At 40.1% G+C, this 11,686-nt stretch overlaps 1 protein-coding gene across 1 annotated transcript; it reads right to left on the reverse strand.

Moving 5' to 3' along the window:
- Positions 1–9,398: 9,398 nt before the first annotated feature.
- LOC139118840 (uncharacterized) lies at positions 9,399–10,190 on the reverse strand. The gene has a single exon (XM_070682336.1). It carries the CDS (start codon positions 10,188–10,190, stop codon positions 9,399–9,401), a length of 792 nt encoding a protein of 263 aa, XP_070538437.1.
- Positions 10,191–11,686: the final 1,496 nt, after the last annotated feature.

An 11,686-nucleotide genomic window follows, 5' to 3' on the forward strand; every position in this document is an offset into this window, starting at 1 on the left:
TTAGCCGACTGGTTCTGTCTCAGGCCTCTCAGCTAGGCGACTGATGCCGTATGTTGTGGGTTCGAATCCGATTGAAAACTATCTGTATTGTATAATTAATATTTTTGAGGCCGAGACAGGAGACGACAGTTCAGAGGCGCTCGCGTGCATGGCTGTCGTAGCATGCACGTTCCATTCCAGCCACCGCGCTCATGTACACGGCAGTCATAGCAACGTACCATCGTCATTCTCCGCCGCACTTCGAATACGCGCTTCATAATATTGCTGTAAATACGCGCTGGTAAGAAGGACGTCTGCCGTGCATGCCGCGATAGAGAATGGCCGGGGTGTGAGAGAAAGAATAATCGATTGGGTGAACCGGCAGAATGCAACTGTTCCTATTCCCTTTTGTATTAATGATATCTTATTTCTGTCGAGGCATGCAATTTTTTTTAATCACGATGTAAGTTCTCCAATGGCAACAGAAACTAAAATACGAAATCATATTTTAAAACGCTTATAACAACAGAGTGTCCGTGCTCAAATTTCACATAGTTAACAACGTCAAAATTCTTTGTTAATTATTGCACAGGGATTATTTGCCATAGAGGCTGATTCTGCTATTCGCTGTTCTCTCCTGACTGGTCGCCTCGTGTGGTAGGGGCCGCCATTCTTAATCAACGAGGTACGAGCCGCCTTTATGGGTCTTTGCACTATTTTATTGCAGCAATTATCATCTGCTTCTTGGTTACTACGTCCTACGTGTGGAATGTGGGGATTTATACTTGTCGGGCTAAGTTCGCCTCAGAGAACCACTGTAACACGTACCTTTGTTTAAGGCTTGCTTGTAAAGATTTATGCCATTTTATTAGATGACTCTCAGCAACAAGAATAAGGCTGGAATAGTGACATTTTCTACTGTCCTTGTTCACATGTTTGTTTGTAGTACAGTCTCTCCTATCAACAATAACTTCGGGCAACAAGCCTATAAATTGACGTCAAACATCAGCGTGTCACTTGGTATGGTCTCATGAAATACGTCATCTCGTATAATTTCACAAAACTTACCTAACCTCAAGTCACGATGAATGATAATAAACACAGTAAAAAAATCCGCCCCCCCCCCTCTCTACTCTCCTTCTCTCTTCTCTCTCTTCTCTCTCTCTCTCTCTCCCTCTCTCTCATCTCTCTCTCTCTCTCTCTCTCTCTCTCTCTCTCTCTCTCTCTCTCTCTCTCTCTCTCTCGTCTCCTCTCTCTCTCTCTCTCTCTCTCTCTCTCCTCTCTCTCTCTCTCTCTCTTCAACGGGAAAAGGACATTTTACAATCTAATTTCTATGGCAAAGTAAATTTACAAGACCGTCATTTTTATGAAGGGCTCTAATGTATTGTACGTTGTTAAATGTTGAAGCCAAAATAGGTTGAAGAAGATTAGGTTTTGCAAAACAGCACAAAGTGCAATAAACACAGTAGTGGCTGAGGGCCACGTTTTTCATTTTCGTTTTTTTATTTATATCAAAGTAACTTTATATAATTTTACAGATGTTGATGGAAAGCTGTCATATTAAGTGATGAAAACGTTAATTAATCTGCATTGCAGTCTTGTTGGCTCTAGTAGACACACAATCAAGCTATGGAGGTCAAAATTGATCCTAAGTTACTAGGTCATAGTTAATAGCACGACATGCATGCCCTTATCTGAAACCAAGCTTATTTTTCTCAGTCAAAGTATCAGTCAAAGTTTCAAATTCGTACAGTAGCTGGTGACGGTTATGCTCTGCGGGATATACACCAGTAAATCTTCCGAGGGTAAAGATAACATTTTATTTCGGTCTCCATGATAAGTGAAATGGAGGGATTTATACTTGTTGGGCTAAGTTCGCCTAAGATAACCACTATATCACACCTCGTCGTTAACGATGTTGCATGTGAAGACTTATGCTAACCCGTGCGGTAAACTCTTAACAATAGGCAAAAGTAAGGAATACTGACATTCACGACTGTCCTGGTTCACATATTTGTTTGTGGTTAGGTCATTCGCAATAACGATGACTTCAATCAACAAGCTTAGAAATTGGCGCAAGGCATGAGGGTGTAGCTTGGTATGACTGAATGCAATATGTGATCTCGTAGAATTTTACATAACGTAGAGTCTTTCCATAACAGTCACAACGGATGATGATCGGATAGAAAATCAAAAGCCAAATCTCTCTCTCTCTCTCTCTCTCTCTCTCTCTCTCTCTCTCTCTCTCTCTCTCTCTCTCTCTCTCTCTCTCTCTCTCTCTCTCTCTCTCTCTCTCTCTCTCTCTCTCTCGTCAGAAATGAGAAAGGGACAATCTGTTTGACTTAATGACTGCAAGTTCAATAAATTCACCACATGGCAACTGAATTGACAAGACCATCATTGTTATTTATTACTCAAACAGATTTTTATTGATAGTTGTAACCAAAAGATCTTGAAGAAGAATAGGTTTTGCTGCAGACTTTTGGTAGAGTTTCACCTGATGCCGCTGATGTGATTTTTTATGATGTGCGCTGCTGGATTTTGGAGTAATTATGTAACCTGACTGATGAAATTTTGCTAATATCACGAGTCGTCCACTTTCAGAGTAAGGCATCAGAAAAACTTCACAAATGCGTGTCTTCCTCGTATTTCGATCCTACACGGTTTTTTAAGGAATATTTCTCATCTAAGATGGAAAGGAAACCCCGTACTATATATTTCTAAAAAGACAGAACATATTATTAACGTTTAGTATGGTGGCACCAATTTACTCAAAGGATGAAGTGTATGTATATCATTTTCGGTTGAAAACAATTGTTTCTGTGAGGCAAGCAAGTGACATCAGAAAAGAGCAAAATAGATATTAACAGGCAGAATATGGTCTCAACAATTCATTACAACTTCCCCGATGCTAACTTGACACCTATTAACGCCTGTTAATCAGATGCGAAAAGCGCCACCTGTATGCATTTCGCGGCGAAGTGAAAATGAAGTTAGTTTGCTCACAGTATTAGTTATTGAGGGGATTATCGACGATGAATTTTCTGGCCAGCATTATGGCAATGCGGACCTTGATATGCTCACCCTCAAGTCCTCAACACGATACGGACTATGGCTGACCCTTACCTCCATGGGTTGACCCAGGGAGCTTGAAAAGGACGTCTCTTGCTTGGAGGAGGGACTGTCACGCGTTGATAAATCGATACCGGTTTTGGCCGTGCAATGCAAGAGTACATTGGCACCTGATTATGTGTACCTAGACGTGTATAAATCATCAGTGGTTTATACAGCGGTACAACGTATCGGTGTAAGCATGGAGCCAGATCCGTTTCTAGCTCCATGGTGTAAGACTACGACTTTATTTTTGGCTGACTGCACCAGCGATGGTCCGCATCAAACAGTACTACAGAAGAAAATTTACACCGCAAATTTCCATGGACTTTTTTTCCGTTTTTTTGAAACCACATTATACCTGCACTTATCGTGAAGGCTCACTTTTCAGCCGTAAAACATTAGTTAAAGCTAGGTTTCATATCAGTGACGTGTGCATGTGCGCAATTTTACTGTTTCTAAAGAGTGTCGATCGACCTTCTGTGAATGCTAAAACACTTCTCCGAGCCATAGACCTTCGAGGGTCTATGTCCGAGCATAGCATCGATAACTTGCAATGTGGTACAGTAACATCCCCGGAAGATTTTATTTTCTGACATTTTGATCCTGCATACCCTCTGCTTGTTGACAAGCAATGAAGCTAACGAGCGTCCTACTGTTCACCATATCCTTGCCCCGAAAACGACTACGAGGCAGATTATTTCAATTTTTCAAATTTCCATGGGAGAGAGTGGATGTAATCAGATAATTTTCTGGAACTACCAGGCTATGATCACCTCATCCAATCATTACCCGTTTTCCGAACGATCTCTTGATATTAATTTAGTGTGTCATGATCAAACTTTCACTTTATTACAATGCTGAACTTCTTTCGAGAAACTTGGAAATAAAGATCGATTATTTTTACCATGTGTACACGCCAACGAGATGCTATTGTTTAGCAGGAGCGGAGATTAAACCCAGTGGGTCATGGATGCCTTCTGATCATGATCTGAATAAAACGTTGGGTATCTTTAGAGCGACAGTGTTTCATCATGAAGGTGCGACTTTGCACAATTTTTAAATATGGGATATTACTATCTAGTATCGAAGTTTGACGATTTCGGGACAAGTATCGATACTAGACGATACTAGAATGAACTGCGGTTGTTCCATGGGAAGCCGCGTCTGTGAAATCGACGATATTTAGGATACCCGATATTTTTTTCGGCGATCGGAACTCAAATATCGATACTAGAAGATACTAGAATTACTTGCCCTGTGCCTCGGCACGCTGGATCTGTGAAATATCCGATATTTACCCGATATTTATCGGCGATTTAGGGACTCTAATATCGATACTAGATGATACTTGCATGACTTGCCTTGTGCCTCGGCACGCCGGATCTGTGAAATCTCCGATATTTATCCGATATTTCTCTGCGATTTGGGGACTCTAACATCGATACCAGACGATACTAGAACTACTTGCCTTGTGTCTCAGCACGCCGGATCTGTGAAATCTTCGATATTTACACGATATTTATCGGCGATTTCGGGACTCTAATATCGATACTAGACGATACTAGATTCAGTCAAATCGCGCGTAAATATCCGATATATATCGGAGATTTCACCACCTCACAGTTCTGGTCAAACCCGACATCCAAGGACTGACTCTAGCTTCGATACTAGATACTAGATTCAGTAAAATGGCGCGTAAATATCCGATATATATCGGAGATTTCACCGCCTCACAGTTCTGGCCAAACCCGACTTCCAAGGACTGACTCTAGCTTCGATACTAGACGATACTAGATTCAGTCAAATCACAAGTAAATATCCGATATATATCGGAGATTTCAGCCCTTTATAGATCTGGCTAAGCCAATCTAATTTCGATATTGTATAGTCTAGTAGCCGTAAATATCGGATATCATATAAAAGTGAAATGTCGCCTTGTCCTCTGTTTCACACAAACGAGATCGTCTTTGTCCGACAACGGAAGTTGACCGGGCAATTCATTTCGCAATCCAGTTTCTTCCAGTGATTGTCATTCGAAGTGTTTTTTCACAAAGGAACAAGCTATAAAACTTCTCGACCAGTATTTTCCATTAGCATTTAGCATAAATAAAAAAACAGACAGACAAATAGCTAGATAGATAGATCATGTGGGTGGATAGATAGATTCTCTTTGTGACAGCGACTGTGTATGAAGATAAGACAAAGAAGATACATGTAGATGGACAAAGAGACGAAGAGAAACAGGGAGCAAGGAAGCAATCATTGTTCGCCGCGTTCGTTCAGTGAAATTTAAAATCGACGGAGGCTACGCTACACAAACAGGACTAAAATACCAACATTTATGTGGAAATGGAAATTTAAATTTCATGGTCACTGTTTTGGCCATTAAATGATAAGATTTTAAAGTGACACATATATATATCCCTTTAAAAAAATTCAGCGATGGCCACAAAACTGTTTCAGCTGAGTCATTTTGAAGGCATGTCTGCAGTAACATAGGATGGGGATTACGATATTGGCGTTGGTTGCCTTTCAACGACAACTCGCAGTGAGAGATATCCTTGTTTTCGTGAAAATTTTCTTCCTTCAGTGACTGTCACTCTCACTGTGTTTTTATCTTAGGGGGACTTTTCAAACATAATGTGTACCACCGGTAAATTGCAGTTTGTAAGCTCTGTTCAAAAAGGAACGCAGTCCTCGCTTCTAGCGTTTATGCGGCTTATGCTGGCATAATTATGTTTATCTAATTTGAATAGAAAAGGCTAACAACGTAAAAGCGAGTTCTGTAAAAAGCATGCGAATCACTACCAGAGGAATAATTTCGACACCTTTTCATGCTCCATGAATCCATCATGAATGTCCATCAAATGTTGTTTCAACAAATTTTGCAATGTTTTGATGCATTATTTAGACAAAACATGATCTAACCTTTCGCCAAGGGCATTTGGCGAGAGATAAGCAGCATGGACCACGTGATCCACTGACGTCCGCAGATAGGATTCAAAATTATGGTGAAGTCACCGTGGTTTAATGACCAGCTCGTAAATACCGTAGTCATGAGCGTTCATCTTACACTGTACACCCTTTGATGCAGCAAATACTGAGTCCGAATCACCACAAATTCAAGTAAATCAAAGTCCGAACTGAAAACCTTTATCTACGACTGAAACTTAACATCATTCCGTTCGAGGCCCGCGGCCCCCTCATTATCACCGGCATAAAAAAATCGGCGTCATCAAGGGACTCTCAATTTTGTATTTTTATATTTTTTGATTCGGATGTAGCTTTACCTACACTTGGCTATTTAAAAATTGAATTCGTTCTCCACTGCTTGATGTAAATGTTCTGCTGGGAGTGTTTGAAGACTGTGAGACAATCACAATTATCGCCTGTTTTTTTTTTTTTTGCTGAATTAGCAACCTCAAGAATGGTACAAATTTTCATTACGATTTTCTTCTGACGGAAGTCCTTGTCTGATTCAAAACGTTTGATAAAACGATTGTGACTGGCGAGGCTACATCAGGATACAATGCACTCGAGTCGAATACATAGACAATGTCTCTGTTTTTTCTTGTGAGGTGGGATGAGGTAAGGTATACAGCTGCCGCTATGTCGTCATAAGTACGGACCGAAAGAAAGTAGGAGTTATACTTGTAAAATATGAACTTTAGTAGCAGTCAAGTCTACAAGCTATAGAAGTCGAGCGAAGTCTGCACGCCACGGTCATTCCACTCGCTTTTGTGGAGTGACCGTGCTTACGTCGTTCGACCATTTTCAGCTTTTGTGCTAGGTGTTGGTACAATGAAGCGTCTTTTCAGTTCTTTTGTACCGATGTCGCATCGCAATTGCCATGTGGTGTCAGAATTCGAAAATACCACGAAACCATAGTCCCTTGTAGAGGGACTGTGACGAAAATAATATTCAATCAAACTTTACAGGAGAAATAGTCGCGGTTTCCACTCACTGCCTTGCATGCAAATGCTGTTCGAGTCGTTTGATTTTGGTATTATCGATGTGTACGTGATTCACACCTTCCGACCGGCTTAGCATATTAACTAACCCCGAAATTTCGGGGTTGCATACATGGCTAGTTAGCATCGGCGAAGTTGTAATGTATCACATAAATGGTTACAACTCAAAATGATCTGGATGCGAAGGAAGGTATGTAAACTAGAGCTCAGTAGAAATAGATGCAATTATAGAGAATTAGAATTCATTCTCATGACAGAATAACATGGAGTATGGTATTTTTGTGGTATTGCAGATGATATAGAATCTACAAAAGTGACTAAATACCTTATTTCATTCAAAATATTCCATTCAAAAATTCAAAAACAAAAGTCCCCCCCCCCGATCAGTGCTATTGTAAGATTTCAAACAACAATTTAATTTGATTATAAGTAGTTAGGTCTAAGTAGTTTAGGATAAGTAGTTGTTTCGTTTTAAACATTCTTTTACTTTTTCAGGGCATGCGTTTTACTGAACCAATGTCGTATAATTTGGTCAGAAATGTTACTGTTGATTCTCTACTGTAAGCATAACAAGTTGTGAATAGTGGTTACATAATTCAAACACACAGGGTCACGTCAGGTCGGATAAGATCAATAGCATAATTATTCCTTCATGGCGTTTCGTCTACTCTTTATGCATTTTTGGCCTCTTCGGAAATAACGCTTTTGGCTGGATCGACGTGAATAGATTGAAGGTGCCGGTTTAAGGCACTTACCAGCCTAAGAATGTTGCATCTACCATATTTCATCAAGTTATCGTTTGCCAAATTATTAAAGTGGCACTCCCACTTGGTAACATTTTAAAACAATTTTTTTAATGCCAACGGTCGATATTTGACATGGCGACTGCGCGCGGATCGCGAGATATATATGGATATTTTAATAGTGCAGCAGACACGTAGTTTTGTGTCATATGTGCACTTCCTACAGACGGGCTTTTGTTTTCTGTCGTGGAGTGACCGGAATTCTCATTATTTCATTCGAACGAGGAAATTCGAGTAAGGAGTCATAATCTTACGTCCCTGCCCTTTGTACCACCGTCGCTAATACTACCGGTTGAGCTCATCACTCTCGATTTGTACGAGTTTCAGGCTATTTTAAAGCATGATATTATATATATATATATATATATATATATATATATATATATATATATATATATATATATATATATATATATATATATATATATATCTATATAATATACAATAATGAGTAATGTACAGAATATCCGTTTTAATTCTTGTTCCTTTCTAAATGTGATTATTTACTATTTATTAGTTTTAAATCGACTCATATCTTTTCTACACGCATCATTTGTTTCAATTAAGGTGCGACTCAGGTTCATTGACACGTATTTTAAATCCGCATTTCAGCAAATCAACAGATCGGTGAACTTGCTCTCGTGAATCTGCATTATGTGTGTATGAACTCATGCACTCGCTTGGGAAACTCCTTGACATAAATGTCGCGTGTTGTCTGGTACGGTGTTGCTCAATGTTTCTGTAATCGGCAGACACGAAAAGACCGCACGATAGAAAAGATGAAACTTCGTGTTAAAAATTTAAAAGAACGCGAAACTAACACCAAACATGTACATCCAGAGAGATAAAATTATTGCAACCGAGAAGTTTCATCTCGCTCAGGCTAGTTCTAGGACTCGGGTACCCTAATATGTTCGAAAGCAGCGTGTCAAATACTTTCATTGTTGTTGAACTGAGCACGTCTCCTTCAACGACTGAATCTCGGCTACGTTCTAGATCGTCGTTACAGTGCAGTATGAGCCAAAGTCGGGCTGTTTTACATTTAAATCGACCTTTGAGCACGATGCCGTCTTTTTCAGGTTTGGTTTGTGGCCTCGCTGGTTTTCGAGGGTACTGAGCGAGAGAGCCGGCTTTGGTCCGCTTGACGTGTTTGCCGTATAGATAAACGTGAGAGTTGAGAACGCTGAGCATAGGGTTGAAGAGAGCGCATGCCCACTATACCGCCAAGCCTATACATCTTGGTCGGTAATCCGCGACCTCTAAGACAATAGGGAAATAATGGCACGCGGTGTAGCTGATAGCTTGCCATTTTAGTAATAATTCAGGAATTTCCCGGTACGATGTGACCCAACACTTTTCGCTAAAAGAAAGACCACGTGTCAGTGGTTCGAAATTTGAAATTAAAAATAATTGCTAAAATTGACCTTTGAACTCGAATCGCATCGTTAAATGCCTATGACTTCAATGGTTACAGAAATAATGATTAATCATCGTTATTTAACTCTTAGAAACTGTGACACTTGTGTATGATTTATTGCAACTTGTCTTCAATCATCTTACGAAATATTGTACTGTCTGTTTCGATAATAAGCTGCAACGGACTGTCGATCTCAGCGTAGTGTGGTTTTGAGAGTGCTTCGTCAAATTTCTCACTCTCTACTGCTGCTCCATAGATGCTGGACTCGTAGATGTTGACAATCTTAACGAGGTCTGGCCAGTGGTCGATGTTTCCAGGCTTCCATTTTAGCATGCTCTCACGAAATGTCAGCCCTGTCATTCCACACAGCTTATTCAGTATGTCTCGTGGATTTCTGACCAGATCCTGTGAATCAATGATGATCGGCTTGTCCTTCTTCTCCTTCACAAGGTGATTGTAGAGGTTCCATGTCGGTTGGAGGCTTGCCAATTTGGAAACAAGATCGCGAGTATCAAAACTTGCAAAACCTCTCTCTTCTAATGATTTCACGACTTCCCACGTCGATCGTATGGTCTCTCTTGGATCTCTAATGAGAAAGACATGCTTAAAACCATCTGGTATGTATTGGTATTTGTCCTTTAAAGCCACTGCAGTATCCTTCGCAATGACCGCTTCTTTCCCAGGATAAGTTTTTTCGTAAGAGTCCTTCACTCCATCGTAGCTATAATTTCCAGGTATTTGACCGAAAAAGTTAAGTTCTTCGATTGACTCAGTATTCACCCCTGCCATGAAGAAATGGTCGTGGAAAATCTTGAAAGTCGGCACAGACGCCAACGACAACTCTAATGCAGTCGATCGGCTCCGGCATTGGTACCATATCATCACTCTTGGCAGTGGGGAAGCCATAATCCGCATTCAAAACGTACAACTGTGAAAAAAGGGTATTAATTAATATTCAATAGACGTTTATCTAACATAACCACAGAGAAACATAAACAGAGTGGCAACACTTGCATGCCTTTTGTTCCATGGTCGTCTCGGTAGACTATTGGCTTTTCATATTAAAATGAGCTTCAAAGGTGTTAAACTTTTTGGAGGCTTTGTTTGTGGTTGATAATTACACGAGATTATGCGAAAAATACGACGAGATGGCATCGTACTGCCAGTCGCGTAGCAACCATAGTTATTTTGTGAGCTCTCAGGCCAGAAACACTGCTTCACGCCAATCAAAACATAACACGCCAGCAGTTTCATAAACATGTCCTTCCTTGACGCACGTGTAAAAGAGGGTATGACTGACCGTAAACCATTGAGTAAAACCAGACAGTATCGATAAAAGACTTTCAAATTTGGTTCAAACACACTCATTATATATTCATAAAAATATGAGAGGAATTTTTAAAACGGTAAAACTCATTTTCCTGAAGCTCAAAACACTCCCGTTTTCGCCAGCACGTCAATTCTGCTCAGCACCACACGACAACAACAACACAAACTTTGCCGAACATACATTCGCTTAACAATTGGCGAAAATCCGAAAATTACCGAAGGATTCATGGTCGGCACTCTTCGGAAAAGAGAGGCGAGAGCAACCTGAGGCGAGGCGAACATGGATGGGTTACGTAACCGCTTCACGCCTTAAACAATACCCGTTGCCACTCTATCTATCTTTCTCTATGCATAAACCAAAACAACTGTTTCTATGACAATGCAGAACGTAATACCTTTTTTAGAAGTCTCCCCTTGCTTGACGTTGTTAACGTTGTCGCTGTCTCAATATCACCGATGTCGAATGTTGTATTGTATTTATAAGAACTCCAAATACTTTGCGCATGCGCGTTGCCATAAGGACAAGCGACACCCAAAAGTTAATGTTTAAGCTTTGGAAAGCTAAATTTGCACTTTACCCAACTTTGTACTGACGTTTGGTCGATTTCTGGAAGCAAGCCAAATCTTTGATGGAAATTATATAAATTATGTGGCTTTCATTGTTTCATCAATCACCTTCGTGCTATTCACATTTAGACTCCTACGTTCATCAGTGATCTCCTCTAGCTCTATATTCCAAGTTATGTGATTTTTAACATCTACGACCTACAAAACCATCACCAATAGTGGCAATGCTTTTTCACACGCTGCACCAAAGCTATGGATTGCATTACCACTAGACATTAGAGAATCCCCAACTTGGAAATTTCAAAGAAGACTGAACACGCATTTGTTTTCAAGACCATACAATATGGTTTAGCCATTGAGCGTCACAGAACAAAACACTGTTTTTTGATTTAAGTGCTATATAAACTTTGCTCATTGATTGATTGATTGAATGAAAAACATTTTTGTCATTTTACCTTACCCACCCAATTTAAACATTGCTACATGGTTGGATACTGGTTAAAGGG

This window comes from Ptychodera flava, chromosome 19 (genome assembly GCF_041260155.1).
Source record: "Ptychodera flava strain L36383 chromosome 19, AS_Pfla_20210202, whole genome shotgun sequence".
NCBI classification, from domain to species: domain Eukaryota; kingdom Metazoa; phylum Hemichordata; class Enteropneusta; family Ptychoderidae; genus Ptychodera; species Ptychodera flava.

What these genes read in the sequence shown, in the direction of transcription:
- LOC139118840 (XM_070682336.1), bottom strand. Translation starts at nt 10,190, where the DNA reads ATGGCTTCCCCACTGCCAAGAGTGATGATATGGTACCAATGCCGGAGC.